Below are 26,827 nucleotides of genomic sequence, written 5' to 3' on the forward strand. Positions count from 1 at the left end.
AGAGGGTGTCTCAGACTTACAGTAAGTTCTACCAGGTAGTCACCAACCGTGACCAACTACTGTCCAGGAAACAATATGCCTTTCTTAGGGAAAATCAATACAAGAGCTTGATGTCATACCAAGCTGATACATAATGAATGTGCCAGGCAGACTCAAGCATCTGGGAACTAGGACTACAAACTTGACTTTTTTGTGATGAATAATAAATATGCTGTCAAGATAAAAAAAAGGAAAAAAAAATCATTGGAAAAACTACAAAGTATGAATCATGCTTTTCTTTGAGCAGAACAAGGTTTCATGAGTATTTTTACTTAGCTTTTTAAAGAAAGTTAAAATTCCTCCATAATTAACCTGATCTCAGCTCAACTTCATCTCTGAATGAATTTCAGTTATTCATTAATTGGATCATCCATCAGGAAATGGCTGCTATTTTACTTAATTTACGCATCTAATATACTGCATTGATGTAAAGATAAAATTCCTATTGGTTTATAACGACTTCTGCTAGGAGGAATGTTGTTCCTCAAAATACAATAATGCACAGGTCACAGATTGTTTGTGTGATTTATTTCCTTTACTGCATTTTCATGTTCTTATAGCACAGGGCTTAACTGTATTGTACAAGTGATGGGAGAATAAAATCAGGGCTATCATTGTTCTCCGAACAAACTATATATGAAGTAAATCTTTTATTTTAACTGCAGGTGAAGATGCCTCAAAAAAGTAATATGGGGATGAAGAGAACATACTTTTTTAGCCTTGAAGCAATGCATGCTATGTTGTATAGTGTATTTTTTTAATGTTAAATGTAACAATTTGTAAGGTGAATTTTCTCACTTTGTTCTCTGCATTTTGACTCTGCCAGCAATGGCTCATGTCATTAAGGCTTCCTAACACAATATTAGTAAAAGAATCATGCTGGGCAAGAAAAAAAATGGGCCTGATCACCACAGCGTGGCCTACAACAAATTGTGTTTTACCTCATTAATTGCAACCTGAATGTTCCTTAGCAGAACACGCTGAAATGTATGTCGCTGAAATGAATGGGTGAAAGTGTTGCAGTCAACCCGCCAACCTTCACAAGTGTACGGTGGGTGCGTTCTCAGCCAAACCCAACGCGCTTCACACCTTCTACAGAATCACCCAACTACTCCAGTCAAATTACTTTCAAATGGCTAACATCTTGATTTTGGTGAGGGAATCCCCTGGATAAAGTAACTTCAAATAAACGCATCGCCTTTCACCTTTATTGTGACGTTGACGGGGGGTGGGGTGGGGTGGGGTCAGTTCGTCTGTCTTCAAGTCATTCATTTTATCTCAAGTGAGATTCCACAACTGGGAAGTGGTCGAGTGGTTTCTTTTATAGGCAAGTGCTCTGATTAAAGTCAGATGGAGCCAGGTGCTGCTGGTTGAGGTGTGGGCATGGTCATATAATAATAATAATAATAATAATAACAAAAAATGTCTATCATTCAATGAATGATCCTAGAATCCTGAAACTCTTGCTGGGGAAAGCGATGCTGTGTTGTCGCAGACAGCAGGAATTCATGGAAAGGGCCCATCCGCCACTGCTGACATGCACTGAGGCAAGGAGAGTACCCAGTGGAGAGAAGAACAGGCACAGAGAAAGGCCGGTGGTGACTCACGCAGGCACTGCGGCACCTCTCCACTCCACGTGCCATTTCCCACGCAGGTGAGGATGGCAGGGAAGGACAGCTCATATCCCGGAGAGCAGCTGTAGCTCACACTGGTGCCCCACTCGAAGTCAGTGCCCTCCAGGACCCCGTTGGAGATTGGGGGAGGGCCAGTGCAGGTGACGGCTGTTGAGGGGGTGGAGTGTGACAAACAGGTGAAATACAAGTAAGCTCTTCTTCAAAAAGTACTTACACACCTATGCAATGGTAGTAAAGAGCAAACACAGCACACACACAACTGAGGCAATCGCAGATTGTGTGGGTGCTGTCGGGGTGTGTGACTTACCTATTGCATCACTATAGTAAATTCTGGGTATTAGTGTGAATCAGGTAACAAGGTAACACATTATTATACGACACGTTATAATGAAATATTTTCTACTAAAAGGGAAGCAGTGGTAGTTACCATTAGAGATATAAATTTGGCCTAGAGGACACTATATTTTAGATTTATCATATGGCATTTCACATCTTGTTGGAAAATTTGTGTTCTATATGAAAGGTCCATTGTGTTTTAAATATAAATTATCGTATAAATCGCCCATGCATGTTTGTTTCTGCTCCTGAGTTTGTTGTTCATGCCCTCCCTCACTTAAAGTGTTTTGCTATAAATTTCAAATTGCACCAGGAAGCCTGGCAAATTACTAGTCGATTAACACTGGGTCTGGCAAATTGGAAAGGGACATTTGGAGGTAGTGAATCCTCCTAATTAATCTTCAAACGGAACAAACAAGAATTTGGATGGCTTTGTCACCGTTTACAATATCGGCCACAGACTTCAGAAATAATACAAACATGCGCATAATAAATCTCCAAATGTTGTATTAATATTCCTAATTTGTGTTCGACACGCTTAGAAGCACATTGCTCCGAAAACTGAGCAGTTTTTGTTTTCTTAAGATAATGAATAAATAATGTGCGCTGTCCCACTGGATCCAGTGCCCCAATAAAAAATGTCTGAAAGACCGCTCCTTCATGTCTGCCGACACCAGCATACACCGAGTGGGCCCTTGTAGAGGACGGGGAAGATTGCATTACATATTAAGTCAGCTGCTCTCAACATCAGATTAACATTTATGACGGCTTTACAGCGAGCCACAAAGTACAGCTGTCAAATGTAATATTCTATGGTATTTGCGTTATGTATGTGGCGAATATCTTTTTAGAGGCTGCACAGCCAGTCTGGCCGAGTGGATGAGACGCCTTAAATGGATCACAGTGAAAGTAAAACAATGAATGGATTTCCTAAAGCTAAGTAATTACACTCACGGCTATGGATGTGATCAAATTAGCAGAACTGGCACTGGTATTAATACCAGTGAGTGGATTATAATGAACATATCCAGACATCTCGGTGTTGGCTCACAGAGCCAGGCGGCCTGTGCAGTACAACTCCTTACATCTTCAAGGCAGTCAGTCAGACAGTAACAGCAAGGGAGCTTTTCAGAATTATTCATCGGACCTTACAAAGATCACTTCTGATTTGAACAGAGAGATGGGAGGCTTCAACATGCTGTCACTCGAGAACAGTACTGTTCCGTGAAGAAGACTTCGACAACCCACTGCATCTGATCATGTGGGTAACGGTAGTTGAAAACACCCGGTTTCTCACCCTGTGAAGAACTGATACCCTTCAGACAGCTGCAGGAATGGCCACATCCAGAACTGCTCATTTAAGGGGTCGCTGGCCAGGTTTGTGAGCACTTTTTGAGTTTCACTGTGACTTTACACGTGAACCAGAGCCCGGGGACCGACCCGTGATGCATCAGGATCAGGATCTCACCTGTACCGTCACACAAATCTGTTTTGTTTTGTTCCTCAGCTCTCCCAGTAGTGCTGTCGCCAAACACAACTCCTCATTCAACAGGCCTGTCAAAGCAGGCGTGAATACTTCTTGTACATCGTTCAATAAGTCAAAAGCGAGCACGACAACCAACGTATGACTTACTAAGTGAAAGCAAAAGCTTTTGGGAAAAAGCGCTGTGTAAATGTTGCAAAACACTGAGAAATGAATTAGCCTCGGTGAGCATGTGAACTCTGGTTTGCGTTGGAAATGCTGGAGCAGATGTGGGTCCTTATCCATCAGGCAGTGCTCTGCTTGGCTGTGCTGGGTGGCAGGTGCAGCTGCTCCCTGCCATTGCCTTTATTTAAATACATGTGCTGAGCAGCAGTGCTTGGATTTGGGAGGGCACCTCACGTCCAGATATAGCAGAGCTGAAAGGAGGAGAGGCCTCAAGGACAGGTCCATGTTTGCCAGGGTTTAAAGGTTCATGGCAGTAGGAGATTTGTTCAGTTTCCAGATGGACCTTCAGGCATCTTAAAGGAATTGCAGCATTTTGCTGCAGATGACCAGAAGGCATGACAAACTTGGGGTCACTGTTTTATTGTTGAAGAAAACCCAGGATAGATGTATTTGTAACAATTCTGCTAAAGCTGACAGTTCTGCAATCAACCCAGTCATCAGAACAACCTGAGGATGATGTGAACCTCTTTTGAGGACCTAGTCATTGGCAATGCTATCTAACATATCTTCTGTTTTTTGCTGGTTTTACAGGCATTGTCTTCCCCTGGATTTCAAACCCTGCCCCTGGCATCGCTGCAAGCATTCCTCTAAAGCGACGACTGCATTAAAAATCCTCAACCATTAAAAGTTTATCAAACTTTGTGCAGTGGGAACAACAGATATGAAGCTGAAATATTCACAAGCTAAGTTATTGCTACAAAATAGGAAGACAAGAGTAATTAGCTGCGCACTTAGTTTAGGAATGTAGAACTTATGAAGCCATAAATGTAGTCTGTATTTCCCAAATGAAACAGCACTTAAGTATACTGTGCTTTCTGACATGTTCTCATGAACCCTCCAGGCAGACATAGGTGAGTCTCTTCTCCCTGTGGCCTTTGAAGTTTACCTTTGCAGGTCGGCATAACCCCACTCCAGGTGCCATTCCCGGTGCAGGTACGGACGACAGAGTTGGCGGGCTCCATTGCGTAGCCCGGCTGACACACGAATGTGACGTTCTGGTTGATGGAGAAGTCCTCTCCATACCTCAGACCGTTGGCTGGGACTCCAGGATCACCACAGTTGATCACTGCAAAAATGAAAAAATGGCTCTATGAGCATAATGGGTCCAGAACTGGATCAGGAAAATTGCTGTGAATGTTAGAAAATTTTACTTCAGAAATATAAATTGAAAAATCTACAGATTCCAACTATTTGTCACTCAGATTACAAAAGGTAAGACCCAAGATGCTCCATGTTTCCTTTAAGGTGATTATTACAATCAAGTACATCACTTGAACTCAAGATATCAAAAATACACAGCCAGAGACCTGTCAAGAAAAGTAAAAATATGAAGGAAAAAAAACAGTTTGATTCCAGGCAGACAGAAGTACAACACAATGATTGGCCATTTACAGCAGGTATACAACATAATAGTCCTGCATGAAATGGAACCGGTGCAGAGCTAACCTCAGGAAGCTGGATTCACAAATCATTTTAAACAACATATTTATGCAGCAACAGAGATATCTTCAGGAACTGGGCCTTTTATTCAAAATGATAGATTTCGCTATTATATGGAGAAAGAAAAAAAAAATCAATGGCTGCCAACGTGCAAACTCCTTTCTCATAGGTGTCCCTGAGGTTTAACTTCAATAATCAATCCTGCAGATCTTTTACAATTATGGTTGCCTCCAGTGGATGAAAAAGGAGAAGAGAGCGCAGGCTCCAACAGAATGCCGCTATGGATGATATAAAAATGAGTCGTGAGAAGGAGTCCTGCCTCCGCTGCATGGTTTAACACGTGCATTTCCAAATGACTGGCTGGGGCCAAGGGATCATTGCTTCTTCTAAAATCCTCATTTTCTACACTCTTATCTAGGGGAGAACAGCCCAAAGCTTTTGTCTGGAAGTCCATGATGTGCGTAGCTCATAAATGTGTTTACCACACCTGAAAAATGGCATATGATTATGCTTTTAGCCATACTTGAAGAAAAAATCCTGTATTCCTACTGGATTGAGAGCCTGACCTTTCACAGCCAACACCTCTGGAAACATGTAGAATAGGAAATGAACTCTGAAGAAGGCCTTCCCACTGAAACCTGCCCATCACGGAAAATAAAGTCTTTCAGTGAGCTCGAAATGTGCTCTCCCATCATTGTTCAAAATCATACAACAGGGGTTCCGGCACCCAAGCCCCTTTATTCTTTTTTCCTTTTTTTTAGTCTTTTTGTTTTTTTCAAGGAAATTAATTTGTTGTGGCTCTTCTTAGGAAAGATCTGCAGCAAAAGTAACATTTGCTGAATATGCAAAGAAGCTGTAAAGAGCACGTGGCTGGCTGACAGTTAAAGCAGCCATAGGAGGGAAGGTGAGCATGAGGCTGTGGTGTGCAGAGACAGAGAAATAACAGATGTGGCTGACAGCAAAACCCTGTCATTCTAAGAGACCGATTACAGGCGAAACTAATTGTAAACAGCAAGGCCAGGCAGAGTGTACGCCACGGGAGGCGTGAAGGATCCATTCCATTTACCCATTGGAGAGGTTTTGAGGCCAAGATGCCACGCTCTGTCACTTCAACCTATTTACTATCTGACTCATTTAAGTATGACCAATCAGTGAAGATTACATCTTTAAATGTATTGACATAGCAGTGACAGCAGGATGAAAAGGGCAATTATTTTAACGATTAATTGACAATAGAGCCGTTTCTCAGGTCATGTGACACACGGACATCGTTTTACATAACCTACAGCATGTGATGTAAATGATTTGGCTTGCAGAATAATTAATTGCTTCATTGTATTTGTGTATGAGGGATAATGGTACATACAGTTCATATCTTAATAGTTGCTTAGCTGTGTGACTTCCCCAAGATGCGATCCACACTCATACATTTTATGAAATTTAAGAAATACCATGGAAATGCTCTTTATCTGACGAATGAGGGAGAAAATGAAAGTAATGTGTTGGGTAGATGTGGTGGACATTTCATCTTTCACCTATTCATGGTCTCCAGTAAAATGTGAAGTTGAAAACCTTATGAAGGAACACATTTTTTTCACAGTCTGGAAATTTTATATTTCTTTTTATTTGGAGTCCTCCTGTATTAAAGTGGAAAAAGACTCACGGAATGGGATTTCTGTGGTGTAAAAATGCACTCCAACACTGTTCGACTTGACAAGTTCAATGGAAATATGGCATATCTGTATTTGAAAAGCAGTTTAATACGTTCAAGGACACAAAATAAAAATGATTTATCTGAAACGTTATCAGTACATTATTATAAGTGTCTGTATTATTTATTGTTTACACTTTGACCAGTGTCCTCACTGTTATCCAATTATAGGAACATTAATCTCACACCATGTCTTTCCCGGACACGGGTGTAACCTTTCTTTGAATAAATGTCTAGTTTTATTACAGGCCTGCTTTACAATGGATGCCAAGGGTTTTTATCCTGCATGCTTAAACTGTTATTGCAAGTTTTTACTTGAGAAGTAGCATACACATCAATCAAGAAGAGAAATTTTCAGAAAGATTATATCAATCCTAATGTACAACACTTGAGATCCAAGCTCAATCAGTATGGGGCAATAAGAAATTAACATTACAGAGACCACAGAGCTGCTTAAGAAAAAAACAGGATTTTATGGTACACAAGTCAACAACACACATCGAAGCGTAGTTCTTCTGGAATTTGCGCATACACATATCTGTTGAAAATGCACAAGATCTCCCACTATATCAGAGACATTTCACCTGTCATGAGTCACTGGGAGTTCTGGGGAGTTACATCAAAATCAGTGCTGTTGTGTTCCATGGTGAGGATGAGGGTCACGAGCGGTTTGACGGCATCTCATCTATTATTTACATTAGCGCCTCCTACAAGGATCCCAAGGATTTCTGCAGGGACACATATGCTACACACCTACAGAGCATAAGATTATTATTATTATTCTTATTTATTCATTCAGTTTATCTCCAAAGAACCATCGTGAAAGATTTGAATACTTGCAATGATTTACCAGTATATATTGCAGGGTAACATTTTACTAACACAATTCAGGGTGAAGACCTTATTCCAGGGTACTGCAGCAAGGGTTGAGATACAAATTCATGCGCGTTAAGTAAAAGATGACAGCACTAAATACTATACTACCTGGAACCGCCATTGCAGCAGCACTCAGAAGGCTGTTTGCAAGCATCACCAGTCAGCCACTTATACATTTCACACAGACAGGAGGATCACTTAAGTCATTCACACAAGCAGAGATTATTGGAAGAAGTGGACTCAGATAACACCCACATATGACACCACTATATTAATGACAAAATAATATGCAATAATAGCTAGATTGGCCATCTTTGGACTCAGAAGTTGCAGATTCAAATCCCACCTCCTGTGGAAATACCCCTGAGCAAAGTATACACTCTGAATTGCTCCAGTAAAAATTATCCAGCTATATAAATGGGTAAATAATTATAAATAGCTTGATGCTGTAAGTTGCTTTGGAAAAAGTTTAATCTAAATACGCAAATGTAATCAATCCAATAGTGATTTCGGATATTAAATATCAACTACGTGAAATTACTAAAAATATACTGTGTTACCAGGTAGGCTCCGGTTCCCCGCGACCCCGTATGGGACAAGCGGTTCTGAAAATGTGTGTGTGTGTGTGTACTATATTAATAAGTTATACATACTATTTAGAGATAATAAGGCATATATATTTGACATGCTCCATATTTTTTGAATGCTACTAGCCTTCCTGTCAACAGGGAATCTCTGCATTGCTTACAGTGCACATTTAAACTTGAACTGACTACATGTCTGGAGGAGAGATCTGCCCACAAAAGCATAGTTAAAAGAAGCATGCAAATGTACAGTCTGCTGCATTGGAGGCAATGTAGGTTGATTTCCTCAAGGACCTGGGGCCCTGCCTCATTTGACCTCCTCTCCATGCTCTTCCAGTTCCAATCCTTGGGTTTCCTCAAAGAACCCTGCTCTCCAATTCTCTTTCAACCTATGTCTAAATAACTTCAAGACTATAATTCATGAGATCAATGGAGCTTTTTTATGAAGGAAGTTAGAAAAAAATTCTGCTATTCTCACTGGCTGACTTCGTAAGGGACATATTTCTTCCTTGAGACCTTCTGACCTCTTTTTTCAAGGGACTCAGCGAATCATTATCTTGAAGAAAGGATTTTGACTTGACTGCTGAATGAGATTTGATTGGAATTTCTGACAGTGAGAAATGTGCAAATGGAAGCTGTCACAGAGGCCGCATGGTGCAAGTGCACTTACTGGTGCAATTGGGGGCGCTGCCGGACCAGGTGCCGTTGGCCAGACACTGGCGGGTGGAAGAACCGGACAGGATATAGCCGTCCATGCAGGAGTAGATTACGGAGTGGGAGAAGCTGGTGCCATCGATGCGGAACACTCGCCCATTGCTTGGGGTGCCTGGGTTCCCACACTGCACAGCTGCACAGAGGAGCACACAGGAGCATGATGGGAATGTATTCATTTCAGATAGGTCAGGATATACATGTTACTCTGCAGGATTTACACTGAAAAATAGCTGAAGATCTGTAGGTTACAGCACCAAATTTACTCTGAGGGACAGGTCAAGATCTTGAGATGATCATTAGGTTAAGCAATTTCTGAGCAGTCCATTTGGTTTCTTTAAATAGTACTGTCATCCTGAAGAGATATGGAACTGTCACCTTGCATGATGAGACCACAAGACCTCAGTATACAAATCGGGAATCTGTGAACGTTTACACAGTGCCACTGGGGAGGATAAGCCATTCGGGCCTGTCAATCAGAGTCAAGTCGGGCTGACCTTTTCACTAGTGACACCAGTCTGCTCCCTTACTTTGTATCTTGAAATTTGAGAGGAATGTAGAGGAATCCAAGGGAATATTATGAATAGGAAACAAAGAAAGTGGAAGAAATACAAGTTCTAAGTCAAGAAGCAGTGACGTAATCTGCAGGAGCAAGGAAAAGAGAAAACGAAAAATGTCTTTTCTTCCCTGTCTGGCTGAAGAAGCAGGGATGGGAGAAGGAGAGATGATTTTAGATCAAAGCTGAATTGGGGGGGGCAAAAAAAAAAAAAAAAAAAAAAACAGCCTAGCGAGATCTCAGGCCCTGAGGGCCTCAGAGTTAACAATCTGTAAATCTATTTAACTGCAAAGCTAAACTGCAGCTGCTTTAAAGAACATGGGCAAAGTTGTGGAGCAGGATGCCTTGTCTCATTGGAAATAAGACGAATATGGTGTCGTGCGGAAGGAGTCCGCAACAATGGAAACAATCAACGGGGGCAAACGGCCTCCTTCATTTCCCCCTGACACCTGGGGCCGTTTAGGCGTCTCTCAGCACTTGTTTCTGTTGCCAAGAAGATGTATTGGAGTACACTGTCTATCCCAATACACAGTGTGTGGAAATATCTACCTTTCAGAAATGATTTCTGCACTGTGGGCTGGAAAATGGCACATTTGGGCTCGGCAGGAGGCCTGATCGAAAACTCCATTTCCTTCTTTGTAGATAAACAAGCACATGGAAGTTTACATGCCTTTCCAAAAGAAAAGGGGCTTGTTCTTTTCACAAACCCAGAACTGTGCCTGCTTCAAAGCTGAAGGCTCCAGAACAGAAGCCCAGAGCAGTGAATAACGTCCCCTTGTGAGAGCCAGGCCAGTTGCAAGGGAAAGGTTGTATCAAATGGCCTAGCATTTACATCTAGATGTGGAAGAACTGACTGAAATGCACAGTTCACACATACAATCATAAAGACGACGTGCTCTGGAGAAGAGCTCTGTGACTTTTCTCATGTGTGTTTTTTTTTTTTAAAAAATAAAAATCTATGAAACATAATCTTTCATTTGCCTAAACTCCATGACAGTCAGCTCATACTGATCCAGCCAAACCAAGGTAAGGGAAATCATTGTTTGTGGAATAAATACACACACCAAAGAGGATGCTTCACAGCATGGGTATAATACCCAGCACAAATCCATGCTCTGAAGACGCAACAAAACCCGTGTGTTCAAGTACAACTTAAAATAAATACTCCTCAGCTTTGAACACAACTAGACCCGGAAGTCTGTTCGTAACCTGTTTTGTTTGAATTCCAGTGTCACTTTAACCCCTTCAGTCAGTCAGAGAAAATATTAAAGATTTTCCTGGATTGATTTATGGATTAGGCCCTGTGAAAACCTTACTTATAAACATAATTTAAAAAACCATTTTGTAAGACTTTCATGTAAATATTTCTTAAAAATAAATAATGTGCGCGAGTCCATGTACTGTGTGTGTGTGTATATATATATGTATACAGTATACATATATATATGTCGATGAGAGTGCATTTGCAAGTATATGTGTGTAATATTATGTGCATATATGTGAATGTGAGTATACTTGTACAAGTGTACGTGTGTATGTTTGATGCGGAGGGACTTACGTTTACAGGACGGCTGTCTCCCAGACCAGGTGCCGTTGGCGAAGCACATCCTCTCTGCCGAGCCATACAGGGTGTATCCTATGTTGCAACTGAAGCGGACCTTGCTGCGGATCTTGAAGTCACTGTCCTCCCTGGTTCCGTGGGAGGGGGTCCCAGGATCTCCACAGGTACCCGACGAATCACCTGAACATACACAGACCAATGTTAAGCCACAGATACACTCACCAGCTGAGACAGTACAAACTAAAACGGTACGCATTCCAAACATACTGCACTGTGTTTTGCTTTTCTATTCCATTTTGAACTTTTCAATTTTGATATTCTACTCAATGTTGTACTTTCAATTTTTTTTCTATGCGGCTCTTTTACTGAAATCATCTCAGACCTTTTTTTCCTTCAGAGCTCAAGGTTTCGCTACTTCGCAGGAAATTGATATTTCTGATTGATACAGCGCACTGTGATATAACTCAGTCCAGTGGCATATTCCACGTGGAGAAGCCTTGCTCCTTACATGTAATGTGAAGCATCAATCATCAGAGCAGACACATCTGTTATTCATATTGATGCACAAATTACCCCATGACCATTACAGTTACAGAACAGAGTGGGGGCCAGATATAGGACCTTTGTGAGAGGTGCTGTCAAATGATTTTATGTGTACTGAAAGCACAGTGGGCAACATCAAAAAATATATGAATATTAAATAACTAAGAAGAAGGAGGGACATCTTTCATCTCGAGAACAATGTCGCCCCACGGAATGCTGTCATATGTGTATTAAACCGTTCTTCCATATTGGTCTTTGATGCAAGTAATTCCCTGCAGTGGTTTCCTACCATAAATACCAGAAAAGTTTTTGAAGCTCATGACATACATGGTGTTACATAAGTGCTGCTTCACTTCTGCTGTAATTCTCCAGGCTGATGTTTTGTGGTTTTTGGCAAGTATCTTGTTAAGTGTCTGTCTATGCCTGGGAGTGAGCTTTCGCTGTTTCGACTGTCCCTCTTTTTAAACACATTTTTCCTTTTTTGATGTACTCTGTCAGCACTTGACAGTGTTCCCCTTGTCACATTAAATGAATTTGCAGTTTCTGCAAAATAAATAATTCTGCAGTTTTGGGCAGTTCACGCCTGTTTTTGAACTCTGTCGGCTGTTTCATGTTGCCTTAGAAAGTCACACAGCAAAATGCTCATAGTCAGACCTTTTTCGTCGCTGACACGTATCGGTAAATGAAACCTCTGCATGTCCCGTAATAACTATGAATCATTTTCTGACATCGTTTTCCTCATTATTTTTTCTCATGTATTTAGTTAAAGGCGACCCCAAAAGTTTGCATAAGAAATAAAGAAACTATATTATTCAGAGGAAAAAAAAAAACTCACAAAATTAAATTTTGGACAGTATTCAGTTATTAAATTCCTGAAATATCAGACTGTATAACATTTCCACCTGGTTTTTGTGAAAAGATCATCTAACCATTAAATACATCAGTAAGAATTTTCTAAAGAAACATGAACTAAGCACCATTAATTACCTGCAAAAAGTTATTTATTTTATCATTTTCCAGTACATTTAATTGGGAGAAAATGAACAGAGGTTTGCTAAAGTAGATGGCAATACTTTTGGCAACAGAAGGGGAAGATTTAAGTAGCTGTTACAAAAGAGCCATAGGCTGCTTCCTGTACTTATTAATACATAAAGAAAGTGGTTTTAAGGCCCAGATAAAGCTGCCATAGCACCTGATTGAATGGAAATCTATCTGTCAAAGCAACAATGTGAGATTTTCATGATTTAATGTGTGCTCCCCATCAGTATAACTTGCTGTGGTTCTCTCTGCATCCAGTAGGGCAGGAGTGCATGAGGCTGAAGTAACTAACAGGAGCTCTGTTGCCCTCAGAGATGTGGTATCCAAGCGAACCTGGGTGAAACCCACTCTCACAGGGCACAGCAGGAATTGTAGGGGTTAGAGTCACTGCCCTGCAGCTGGAAAGATCTTGGTTTGATTCCCACTCCTGCTGCAGTACCCTTGACAATGTACTTACATCAACTTGTTCCAGTAAAAATTACCCTGCAGTATACATGGGTAAATAATTTTAAGTGCTTCAGTCTACACACCTCACACTGTAAGCTGCCTTGGACAGAGGCATTAGGTATATGAATAAAAGGAAATTAATTCTAACTCAAAATGAGATGAGCCACCCATAAAGTGTTGCCAGGGTAGCATTACTACATGTAAGTCGCTTTGGAGAAAAGTGTCAGATAAATGAAGTAATGTAACGTAATGTAACGTTAGTGTGGGTTTTTTTTTTTAGAGAGATAAGGGGCCAAAGAACAGGTGTTTTGAACAGGAAGCACAATCGACAGCCACTGAGGACACACCGGTTGCGCCTTTGAGTCGGTTTGCGCACCATGTTCCCCAACCCTGGCGCCTGGGAGGCTCCCCTGAGCGGGCTGTGCTAGAGCGATTGTGCTGACAGGGCCCCCCTTCAAGGGCAGGAGGAGGGCATTACTGCACAAGCGGTCCCAGCGGTGCTGTTGTGCACGTCGGAAACAGCAGCCCTGAGACCATGCATAACGGCGCTCCGGGGTGACTAGTCATCTACCAGGGTAATGTACAGCAGCAGCGCGTCAGCATATACACCAAGTCATTACAAAGAAAGGACAAGTTCACCATTCAGAGGCAGAGACATGGAGCTGCAGGAGAGGTGGTTTAAAACATTATCTTTAACCTCAAGGTTTCAGGCAACTTGCTGTCGTACCCATAAAGTGGGAACTTAACCTGAATCAGCGTTTTTTTTTTTTTTTTCCCCCCCTGCAGTCCCACAGGGAGTATGGAAAATTCTTAAGATCCTTAACAGAGGCGGTATTCAAACTTGCAACAACACCTTTGTACCTTTGTATTTAGCTGATAAGTTTCTCAAAAGCAATTTACCATGTTAACTGTATTTATGCATTTTTTTTTTTTGTGTAAATGTTCATACTGTGTGTGACTATCTCAATGTAAAAGTCCTGAGACTCATACACAAATTATGAAAGGTCATACTGAACATTCAACAAGTTGATCACTGATAAGACTACATCGCTATGAACTCCAATGACATTATATGGATTATTATTATTATTAGAAAAAAAATCTTTCATATGAAATGTCTAGAAATAAGAGTACTATATTTCCAAAATATAATTTAGATTTTGACATGCATTAAATTTTCCCTCCTTTGCAGGCCCTAGCTGCTGTGCCTACAGTGCTTAATGGGAAAATCGGCCTCTGTAGCTGGTACTTTTCATCAAAATGACTTAATGTGTTATGTTTTTACAACAAACACCTTACAATGATTTACCAACTTATACAGCTAGGTGTTTTTACTTTTTCAATTCAGGGTGAGTAGCTAGGTCAAAGGTACCACAGCAGGAGGTGGGTTTCAAACCCAAATCTTTTCAAGGCAAGGCAATGCCTCTAACTACTATGCTACCTGCTGCCCCTACACACCCAAAATGTCTTCTCATTCTCATACTCACACACACACACACACACACACACACACACACACACACACACAGAGTCAGTCACTGACATTGCTGCTGTAATCATTGTGGTCATCATCGGGATCTTGCCCTGTTGTACGTCTTGTTAACCTCATGTAAGAGCACCCCCCTACCATCTCCAACGAGGGAAGCCATCAGTGCTGCCACGGTATCAGAGCAGGAGCAGTCTGACACGACTGTTCCTGAGGGACAGAGCCCCCCTTCAGGGCTCTGTCACAGTCACACTCACACTAATTGGGACATGCCAGGTTTAGGTGCGAATCTGAATTACAGATCGTCCACCATCTGGTCATCATCATTCGGCCTCTGCTGCGACCTCACTAAAGTGGGACGCGTGAGATTTAGATTTGTATACAAATTGCAGCTCATCTCTGTTCTCCTCTTGCGATGATTACAAAGGGTTTTGAGCTGGTTCCGGTATACCTACAACTGCAGATTTTTAGAAGAACTGGCGACATATGGAGGGGTGTGGGGTGGGCCAGAAAACAGGGTAATTACAACTGACAGCAGCAAGGGTAATGCATGGCCGAGCAATGGAATCAATGGAATCTACTGCTGCAATTTGGAAACAATAATGTGGATCTTCATCGCTGCTCCGTCACAACAGTGTCAGCCGAATGAGTCTGAACTCCACACAACCTGGTTTATGTCATAAAGAGCAAAGACCTGCAGTTACAACTCCTGAGCAGCAAACTCAGCTGTGGTTCATTCAAAAAAGGTGCAAGAGCCGCCGTGTGAAATGGAGAACTGCACCCAACAGTTTGGTTTCTGAAGTTTAAAAGTCACAACAGATTACCATAGTGTACTCGTCGCCTCATCTTGGCCTTCATTGCTGGGAGGTGTTGCGGCAGACCATATGAGCACGCAGCACATGCTAATGTACACCACACATGCGCGCATGAACATCTCTAGCCTCGTTTGCAGTCGGGTGGGTAGAAATCCTTCTGTTGCTCTGCTGAGGCTGACAGCACGTGTGTGTGAACATGGGGGGAGAGCTGGGGATGCTCAGATTTAGAGCCAGGAAAACGAATGTGCCCCAGAGCTGGGGAAGATCGCAGGAGAGTAAGGGGGGATGCAGTTCCTCAGAAGGACTGAGAGGCAAGAAGAAATTCCCCAGTGGGACCAATCTCTGCACTCCCGTTTCTGGGTCAGGGAGCTCAGTGGAGAATGGTGGTGGAGGGAGGGCAGGGGGAGGCTTTTTCCCTGCCATCCTACTTTATGGGTCATGAGCATTTAATAATGATTTAATGGATGAGCAGCAAGGTAAGATGGGTTCATGAGTTATGCCTGGCAGGGTGATTAACATGAGGAGGGGGCTCAAGTGGGCGGAGCTTTTAATCACATGGGGACACTTTAGAGGAGAACTGAACAGATGTGGAGGAGGGGGTGGCCGAGTGGGACAGGAAGAAAAGGACAAGGAGTATAACTGGGGGTGGGGGGAGCTAGAAATAGGACAGCACTGCGCCGATTAATGTTATGAAGACAAACAAAAACATTTCATCCCTGCTCCAACCCCCTGCAGGCAATTATTACATACCATCTGTGTGAAAATGTTCTCTTAACAACCAGGTGCTCTTTAGGAGACACTAAAATACGCGCTGACAAAGTGGAGCTAACATGAAAGCCAAGTGCGTCCCAGTAAAAAAAAAAAAAAAACACACGAAGGAAAAAAAACACATTAGACTGACCTATTCTAGACCAAATACTCTAATTCCAGCAACTGAGAGCACACACACACACACATTTTCAGAACCGCTCGTCCCATACGGGGTCACGGGGAACCGGAGCCTACCCGGCAACACAGGGCGTAAGGCCGGAGGGGGAAGGGGACACACCCAGGACGGGACGCCAGTCCGTCGCAAGGCACCCCAAGCGGGACTCGAACCCCAGACCCACCGAAGAGGAGGACTGCGGTCCAACCCACTGCGCCACTGCACCCCCTCAACTGAGAGCAAACGTCTCATATTAATCTAGACACAAAATAACTATAGGTAAACAGTGAAGAGTTGAAAGGGACTAGAAAACACTTTAGGATTATATCTTTACAGTATGAAAAATAATTTTCTCCACTTTATACTAAATTGTCTGTAACATGGGTATACGTGTGTGTGACTGCCCTGTAATGGACTGGTGTCCAGTCCAGGGTTGACCCTGCCTCACACTCTGTTCTTACGAGAGGCTCTGGACCAGCGTGAGCCTGCACTGGACAACCAATTATTGATAATGGATGGATGGATAGCCTAACAAAACTATGTGACCCTTCTGTTCCTGACCAGCTGGCTACAGAATCCTACATTGAAGGGCCCTAATGAGAGAAGTGAAGGATCTGCAGGTGTGCTCTCCAGACCTGAAGTGGTTGAGCTCAAGTGGAATTATTTCTGTCTGGCCTGGGTTCTCACACTGTGCTACATGACACAGCCCAGCATACCTATCCTTTCCAGTTCACACAAGACGCTTCTCAACCTCAATAAGTGGATCTCTCACAGAAGTTCCCCTTTCATCAAGTATTAGTTTATCTTATACAGAGGTGGTGGTGTTGGCGGCGGCGGTGCCTTCCACCTGCTAGCTTCAGGGCTGCGGCCCTTCCCAGCTACTTCCACCACCACTCTGAGAGTTGCCTTGCACAAAAGGGACAATGACAGAGGTCTCCCAAAGCGATAGGTGAGACTGGCTTTTCCTCAAGCTGATGGCATTGATCCTCAATGACACGATATCCAACAAAATACTGGGCTGAACCCGTGGACCCATTACCACTGCAGGGATGAAACAGATCCCACAAGAGGGTGCGTCCGGCCACGAGTTATTGGGAGAGTGATGCGCCTCTCAACAGAAAGCTAGTTCTGCCAATTTGTTTGCATCCCAAAGGAGTCAGCACGCTGCTTGATTAAATGTAGCCAGATGACAATTCCCTCCACGCTGACTCTATAAAAATGTGTTTACTTTAAATACGGCTTTAAATATCGAGTGGGAAAAAGATGGTCTCCTGATTAACAGACAAGGGAGAGCTTAGCAAAGCGGCCGTGTCATGCGCCATTCTTTCAACCCGTGTGTGGGCCGGAGAGGTGTCCATGGCACAAAATGCCACCCACACAGGAAGGATAGGAGTTTCTGAAAATGTTTCTGAGAGGCTGTTTGTTTTTGAGTTTATCAGTAGTCTACTTTAGACCTCAGTTCTATTAAATATCTTTTGTTGTTGTTGTTCATTACAGAAATCTTAGTGTTCATTAATCTTTCAATGAATTCCCATTTCCTACCACTTCTCATGCCTCCTTCTGCTATAAGTACATAACATGTATGGTACCTACAAGAATCTTGATAAAAGCTACCTGCAGGTGGAACAAACTGTAAAACTAGAGAGGATCCATATAGATCAAAAGATTTCACTGTTTCACTCTCCTTCGTGATCTTTCCTCCAATGTACTGGAGGTCTTCACATCATGTTTTCTAAGAACACAGTACACCCAGGGGGCCTTACAGCAAAGCGATGCAGCGGACCCCCTGCAATGTGGTGTTTACCTGAGCAATAGGGCATGGGCGCGCTCCAGTGGCCATTGAGCTGGCAGGTGCGCGAGGCCTGGCCCTTCAGCTCCCGTCCGCCCGTGCACGAGTAGCGCACAGTTGAGCCGAAGGTGAACTTGTCTCCGCTCAGAACGCCGTTGGGAGGTGAGCCGGGATGACCGCAGTCGATGACTGGAAGACACGAGAGAGAGATCGATTTCGGTACTCGGCACTGGCGTGACTAACACTACGGATTTTGACTCTCGAGGTTTGCCGCTACAGGGCACGGCCTGCTCCACTTTCCCATGGTAAAGTAAAATAAATATTCCATGAAAATTGCCTTGACACATTTCAAAAATAGCTCAGCGTTACACTTGATAATCACACGATGACTTGAATAAACCTCCGTTGAATTTTTTAAATAAGAATGTTAAAACATAACCACAAATTTTATATGGAACTTTTTGATAAAAGAAAATTGGAATAATGTCCCTCTTTCTCTCAGAACTGCTGAATTCCTTTTAACTTTCAAGAAGGGTATCAAAGGACATTTCTTTTTAAACTTCTCTTCAAATCTATCTACTCCATAAATGAACATTACATCATTTGTCACAATTGCCTTTGTGTTTATCATCAACTGTATGTGCTGCTACTTGTGTAATCTAATGTTACAGTATAGTATATTACAGAATGTCTAGTGGTGCATGAAGAACAAAGAATATATTAATTCAGAAGCCCAGCACAAACTTTCAAGTGAGAATGGGTCATAAAGAAAAGATCCAACATGAACAAAAGTAAAAAATAATGATTTGCTCATGTGAAAATAAGACAATACATTTGCAGGGAAACTGTTGAACTGGACACCTACCATGAAAATGAATATCAGACACAGAATATTATAAATTCAGTTGGTTGAATTTAGATGCCATTTTACGACTCTACCAGGCCTGGTATAAAAATGTAAATGAGCCCCATTAAAGAACTACATTGAAAAGATAAAGGCATCATACTACAATCAATCTCAGGCACTGTATTACTCTTGAATCGTAATTCACCAGCACTCCCCGCGTAAATTACTTCTATGCTCTCAAACAAGGCTTACTGTCATTAGTTCCTGTGTGTGTGTGTGTGTGTGTGTGTGTGTGTGTGTGTGTGTCACTCGAATACATCGAAGGTCGACTTTTCTATTTCCTGCAGCTCGTGAAACTGCGAGCAAGTGAGGCTGTCCCCACCCCTCACACCTCTTGTCTTCCTGCAGACGTACAAAGCTGATCAGAGAGACAGCACCCTGGGGGCAGCAGAGTGCCGTCACATCGGCTCTGTGAACGCCCCATTAAACGGCGGGATCGTCTCCGCTAATTGGGCGACTGAAGTGTGCTGTGGTGGCCGCTTGAAGATCACCGCGTGGGATGCCGCCTGCTTGCCGGAACTGGGGCAGGCAAACTCAGCAACCTTAATCAAGGTAATTTCGAATCTACGTTCCACCTGTCACCATATCATTCTCAATGATCTTGAGCTACCCTGGTCAAGTGAGTAATTGCAGGCCAACGAAAGACAAAAGAGCATGAAGTGGCAAGTGCGGTAACACGTCAACTTACCAATGCACTCTGGTAACGGCTTGTCCCACTGGCCTGTGGGCTGGCAGGTGAGCACAGATGATCCAAACAGGTAATATCCTGGGCTGCAATCATAAAAGACCACTGTTCCAAAGGTGAAGTTTCCATGCTCGATCTTGCTCTCCCTGATGGAGTTAGCTGGAATCCCGGGATCGGAGCAGTTGACCACTGAAAGCACAGAGAAATACATGTTATTTGACAGTAGCACTGAAAAAAGCATTTAGTTCTATATGAACAACCCAGGCCATTATGAGTTTGACACTGCTGCTAGTAGAGGATAGCTAGGAATTCTGGACCTCTTAAAAGTATATTATAAAATAAAATAAATTTGCGGGTGCTCCCCAGGTGTGAGGTCTCAAGGATCATCGGCACTGTTCACCCCACTAGCGACAGTCTTGGCTGCTGCAGGTGAATTTCTTCAACTACACTTACTCCTTTTATTAAAAGAAATAGACATGCAAGAAAGACACAGCCTTTTTTGTACATATATGTCATTAAGTAAGTAAAGAATGCTGTCAGAGAACCACACTGAAAACAGCTGAAATTAGCAATTATTAAAAGCAATAAAATATATCAGATATTAATCAGATATTATTCAGATTTGATATTTTTTAGTCATTGGTTTCCTGGACTTTCCTTTTTCAGTGGTCTACAGTCTGCCATAATCCACCTTTTTTTATTCTCGTGTTGCAGCTCAGTTGAGTCCACACACTGCTCACCAGCTGAAATAAGTGGTTAACTTTCATCAGCTACAGTCACTGCTGGCTGCAGATGTTGACACTGCTGTAAGTGGTGCCATTCCTCTTCATTTCATTTCCAAGTCTTTGTGGAATAAGACACCTCTCCTCAATAATGCTGTATTCATTCTGCTGAAGAATTGACCGTGGAAACCAAGAGCTTGGCTTACTACTACAAATCTCTTGTGGTTGCAAGTGACATATGGTCTCATGTTTTGTTTTTCTTCACACTGTGCTTTGCAGATCTTCGTGACACCATTTGAATAGTAGAGTAACTGAATTTCCCCACTGAGAGAAACAAATGCGAGCCACGTGGTGGCCTGCTGTCAGGAAAGCACGCGATTTTGTGTGGTGTTTGTCTTGGTATCCAAAACTGTAAACTCACACGATTTTAATTACCTTGGCTGTGAATACCAGGAGTCACAAAACCCATAATTGTATTCATATCAACATACAAAATTGCAAAACACAGCAGGGTGCTTTAAGTTAGCACGGTGCCAACAGGTGGCAAGGTCGCAAGCTCCTCCTTACCTACAATGCACTGCAGGGGTCTTGTATGCAGAAGACGAAAGAGCGCTAAATGAATAGAAGACTTAACTTTTTTCCCCACCTTTACATGTTGGTGGTGGATGGCTCCACTGGCGGTTGGCCTGGCACTGTGCCCGGGAGGGCCCCTCCATGATGTATCCCATGTTGCAGGAGAAGCTCACCACGTCGTTCAGGTTGAATCCATTACCTATCGTGCGGCCATAGATGGGGCTTCCTGGGTGGCCGCAGCTGATGGCTTCAGAGAGAATAAAAGAGGGTAGCTTGTCAAAATCTAACTCAAGATATGACACAGCATGTTTCCAGATCTATGCACATATCTATGGCTTTAAAAAAAAACTTTTCAACACCATCAACCTTCTGTGCTCGCCTGCTTTGAAAGAGTAAGCAGAGAAGGATGGGGAGAAAATTGTATGTAATTAAAAACAACATAGGGAGAAAAACCAAATCTCCCATACAAATATGCAGCCACTGTTGAGAAGGGAAATGTTCAGCATCTCCCTCCTTAAAACACTTCAGGTGTAATTAACACAACTACTCAAAGTGATAAACTTTGGAAAATCTAGTAATTGTTATGAGCCAGTTGTTGAGTTCTGCTGCACATGCAGTACAAGGATATTTCAAGAAGGCATGTTTAAATTTGCCCATTCAAGAGATACTTTTTCAAACAGATACCCAAGAACATGCAGCTACCTGCATAGCAATCAAGATACATAGAAATATCAGGTACAGTAAACTAAATTATGGACAACCCAATTCCACACACACGGCATTGGGGGGCAGTGAGCCTGATGCTGACTAAACAGTGACAGGACATGATTTCCATACTCACATCTTGACAAAATTATCATCCTAACAAAGTCATAGGAAACATCGACAACTAAGTACGTAAGCGCTATCTGTAAGAAGCAAGAATTCCTAAGCAAAGGGGTCACTGGCATATATGTATATAATGTATACATTCATTCTGGGCAGGTCAATATGACAGCTTGTCAGGGGCAAAATGTGGCATGAAAGGGTATATTTTAAGGTTTTTATAACACATTGTCTTATATTAATTTTCAGGGACAGTAGACAGCATAATGGTTAGCACTGCTGCCTTCCACTTCTGGGGCCAGCTTTAAATCTCGCATCCTGCCGTACTTCTCTTGAGTGAAGTATTTACCCTGAAGTGCTCCAGTAAATTTGCCTGCTGTATAAATGGGTTAATAATTAATAAAACAGTAGAAGCTGCTTTAGAGAAAAAAACACCTGCTACATGAATAAATGTAAATGTCATATTAGTGTAATGATTCCTTCTATAATTAAATAGTGGCACATACAAATAAAATCATACGTGGTGCAGTCAATAAGTTCAAAGACTGGCTGTTGTGTGGCACTGCTGTGACTGCAAGTCATTGGCGGATCATTTTGTATATATAGCTGGGTTACGTATCTAGTAAGTCTATGTAAAGTAAAGATAAATTTTAGTGGATTCGGCTGTCCATGTCATGGATCAGTCTGAAGGGTCAGATGCTGAGGTGTACTGAGGATTTCACTACCTACTTTTACAGTGGGCAAAATAGGTAGTGTGATGCAAATCAATGGAGCAATTAAGATATGAGAAAAACAGTGGATCCAAAAGAAATTTGCTTTGCGAGCTTTTTCGAATGTTGCAAGGGATTCAGCAGCTCATAGGGAACCATAATCTGCTAAATGTGAACTTGGTCATGCCCAGAAATTGACAGGGGCTTTTCATCTAGTCTCCGGATCCCCAGTCCTGTCCAACAGTTTCTGAGGTTGTCATCACTCCTTGTGAGCTCACCAAATTTCATCCTCATCACAATTCTCCACTTTCACAAACAACCACAGTCAATTTACATAATTACAGTTATAATTTGTTTCTTTTCACACTGAAGCAATCTCTCCTACATTTAACCAGCTTCCACAGCAGTGTAAAACCACATTATTGCTTTAAAAATAGCCAAGCTCCACCTTCTGTGCATGCATTGCATTCACTGAATTCCAAACCTTTCATTTCACTCACTGATATAGCTTTCTTTCTCTTCCACATTTCAGTGCAAGGGAAACATTAGACACATGTATTTGTTACAGCATTCAAGTATACATGTTCTTCAGTTTTTTAATACTCAATTTAAGGAAATTCATATTTTTTAAAAAATTAAGGGGCTCTACAGTAAAATGGCATAACTTATGGTTTTGAACACTGATGTATTTTTGAGCCATATCCTTACACTGCACACTTTTTTCCTCTGTTTTATCTGTTTTTCTGTCTGCTGCATCTGCTACATTAATACATGCTTTGTGATGCAGGGCGGTTAAATCAAATTGGAATCTTGGCAATCATATTTTCTGTACTAAGGAGGAAGTTGGGAAATAAGGGTGCTCAATGTGCTTGAGAACCGCACACTTCAAAAATATCCATGTGATGCTGATGAAACACTGAGGCCGCAGACTGGGGCAAACCCAAGTTCTGAGATTTGTCTGGCTCTAAATGGAGAGCAAGGCACTGTGGCGAGGTCTGCCCCTGTCACTGGCATCTCTGTCCAGCGTGTCCGTCTTGAGGACCCACTGGGGTCACCCTTCATCAATGTCACACCATTCAGCTGCCTTCACATCACATCTCATTTCACCCTCAACACAGCACTGCTTGACGACATTACAGAGCCTCTTTATTGTGCAGGGAGCTAACGGGTTTTAAATAGCAGCTGTTACCGCAGCGCGGACAATCGTTTTCGTGCATGGATCCAAAAAGTCTTGTAGTGGAATAGTAATGTGGCCTTTAGCTACACGGGCCGAGAAGTGCGGGGGGTATAGAAGAGCACCTCTTACTCCTATTCTTGTCCTTTCATAGAATAATGTAATGGAAAGCACAGAATGAGTTCAAAGACTGAGTACATCTTCAAGACGAGTGAGATGAGACTTGCCTGGGCCAAAGAAAAAGAGAAACTCGACTTTTGAGGAGTGGAAGTTGGTGTTACAGACTAATTGGTCAAAATTTGAAATATCTGGATCCAAGCAACAACCATTTGTAAAATGTCAAAAGTGTGAGCACATTAATTGTGTCTGTGTGGTTCCCACTGTCCAGTATGGAGGTTGGAGTGTTATGATCTGGGGTGAATTTGCTGGTCATAGAGGAGATGATCTTTACCAAGTCCGTGACAATCTTAACCAGCATGGTTATAGCAGAACTAAGGAACAGCGCTGTGGCTAGTTGACTAGTCTTTGGGCAGAACATGAAGGACACCTCAAAAAGCAACTAGAGAAGGAAAGTGACGGAGAACAAAGTAATGACCTGGAGGTAACATGGATGTCAGTATAACTAGTTTCCAGGAAGCGTACTCAAACTTTTGGCAGGTACTGTACGAACTGGTACTATAAAATAGCAAAGCAAAAAGCTAAAATATTTAGTGTATGATTTAATGCCAATTTTTGACTCCCTAAAGAACTTCACATTTCACTAAATACTAAAACACATGACACCTGTACGCAAGGATTCTGGTAAAAGGAAGCGGCAGCTCAGCTGGAAATGATGTCTGGAAACAGCATGTGGTAAAGAAAGTCAGAGATAATGAAGAAAATGGGTGTTCTAGTGCATTTTAAGCTGAAATTTTAATTTTTTCTCAAGAATATGGAATTCACGAGAAAACATTTCCCAAAACACAGCAGATATGTTTTATACCTTCAATACTGCAGATTCATTTTCCTTGTCATTTTCCGAAATACCACCTGCGACACAGTTGCCACCAGCGAAAGTGTCCACACTGCAAGCGGCCGGCGAGGTCAGTACTCACGCACGCAGGCTGGGAGCTGCCCGGACCAATTGTGATCTTGCTGGCAGATTCGCACGGATGAGCCGATGAGGCGGAAACCTGGAATGCACTGGTACACTACTGTATCCCGGTAGCCAAAGTTCTCCCCAATCACCTGGCCATTGACTATCTGCTCTGGGATGCCACAGTGACCCGCTGTGGTAGGGAAGCAGACAGAAATATTTGAATAAAAACTAATTCTTACAATTGCTTGCAGACTGTAGGGCTCTGTCAACGGTGGGATTATAGCGTAGCCCCTTGGGCATCCTGTGTCTTCCTTTGTTCTTTCAACTGAAAACTGACTGTGCTAACTTATCCAATATAACTTCTACCCATGTTCTGACTCGACTGGTCCTTTGAGGAACCAGGAAAACGACAACACAGAGAGAGTTACAGTGAAATGTAAACGGACTTGGATTCTGCACTACACTAAAACATAATATACCATAGCCTTGAGTAAAATACAAGAGCCAGGAAGATGCTTGGATTCTCATACCAAGGCATCGGGTCTCAGTCCCACTCCACAAGCCTGACGAGAGGCATTCGCGCACAGTGGAGCCCACCAGTATGTGTCCGGGATCGCAGGTGAAAATAGCTGTGGCTCCGAAGGTGGTCTGTGTGCCAATCTTCTTCCCACTGGGAGGAGTGGGGAGCTCTCCGCATGATATGACTGAGAAAAAAGAACCACATTTTCTGCTTAAACCTGAGCTTGAGTTTTTCCATAACAACAACAATGTGATACAATGCAACATTAAAGTGGATTCTAATTGATACCTTCAGCTCTACAGTAAGAAGCAAACCTCTATTAACGGTGCTCACATAATTTCTGTGCTCTCCAAAGTTATGGGGTGCAAATTTGAGGTATGTGCACATATCTAAAGAAGTTTTGAACCATGCCTGTACTGATTAAGTGATAGAGAGACAGACACACAGATTTACTGATGGCTGGATGGATGATTGATGGACAGATGGGTAGGTATTTTCTAATTGATCCCGAACAGTACTGACAAAGACATAGGCCTATACCTAGTGACAGAACATACAACAAATAGTGAAAAAAAGGAAACCTGAAGAGGACAGCGGATAGAGGCAAAAAATAAATTGTAACACTAATAATACAGAAAAAAAAAGGGGTTGTGACAGGTATGGACTGATACTTTCATGCAACCTGAGAACATATAAAAGATAATTCATTTTCTGATAATGAACTAATTCAATGTCTCCTATAACACTGACAATTACCACATGCATACACTGTAAAAATAAATAACAGAGTTTCTTTAATATTCCTTTTCTTTTTTATTGCATAAACTACTAAAAATTCATATTGGGCTTGATTCAGCATTTCCCCTTTGATTAGTTTTTTAAATTGTTAAATAAAGAGATTCTGTTCACACTGATACAGCATAACAGATTCTGCTCTAATAAGCACTGCTCTTCCTACTGTAGCGATGGAACTTAATCACGCTGTTGTGACAGTTGGAGGGAAAAACAAGTTTTTACCACATACAGAAAGTATTAAAAGTTCTGTGAATAGTCTCCTGATTACATTACTTCACTCAGACTAATGCAAAACGTTAGAAACTCGTTTGCTGCAAATGTAACTTTGTCATTTTGATGACATCAGTATCATTGTTAGACGGGATGCAGGACACAAAGAACCAGGCTCTCCTTTCCCGACTCATCAAAGGGAGCAACGGATTATTCTTACTCTGACAATGCGGCCGCTCATTCCTCCAACTCCACATGCCGTTGGCCATGCACTGGATGTGGGCGGGACCCAGGCGGTAGTAGCCAGGGTCGCAGCTGAAGATGATTTTGGTGCGGTATTCGTAATGGGAGCCGTTAACGATCCTCCACCGCCCGTGCTCCAGGGAGAAGGAGCCGATGCTGGGGCACACCACCACTATTCAAAGGGGG

At 42.4% G+C, this 26,827-nt stretch overlaps 1 protein-coding gene across 2 annotated transcripts in view; it reads right to left on the reverse strand.

Annotated features, from left to right (window-relative positions):
- Nucleotides 1-26,827, reverse strand: part of csmd3b (CUB and Sushi multiple domains 3b) — a 353,421-nt gene that overhangs the window by 14,128 nt on the left and 312,466 nt on the right. For both annotated transcript variants that reach the window (XM_018731974.2, XM_029248376.1), the window contains exons 51-60: nt 26,619-26,813; nt 25,404-25,577; nt 24,890-25,063; nt 21,160-21,333; nt 19,795-19,980; nt 18,215-18,388; nt 11,154-11,336; nt 8,999-9,175; nt 4,604-4,783; nt 1,647-1,820 (exon numbers count right to left, since the gene is read on the reverse strand). In XM_018731974.2, the coding sequence (XP_018587490.1) occupies nt 1,647-1,820; nt 4,604-4,783; nt 8,999-9,175; nt 11,154-11,336; nt 18,215-18,388; nt 19,795-19,980; nt 21,160-21,333; nt 24,890-25,063; nt 25,404-25,577; nt 26,619-26,813 (1,791 nt within the window). The remainder of the gene's footprint in view (nt 1-1,646; nt 1,821-4,603; nt 4,784-8,998; nt 9,176-11,153; nt 11,337-18,214; nt 18,389-19,794; nt 19,981-21,159; nt 21,334-24,889; nt 25,064-25,403; nt 25,578-26,618; nt 26,814-26,827) is intronic.

The sequence above is a fragment of the Scleropages formosus genome, chromosome 23 (assembly GCF_900964775.1).
Source record: "Scleropages formosus chromosome 23, fSclFor1.1, whole genome shotgun sequence".
NCBI lineage: Eukaryota > Metazoa > Chordata > Actinopteri > Osteoglossiformes > Osteoglossidae > Scleropages > Scleropages formosus.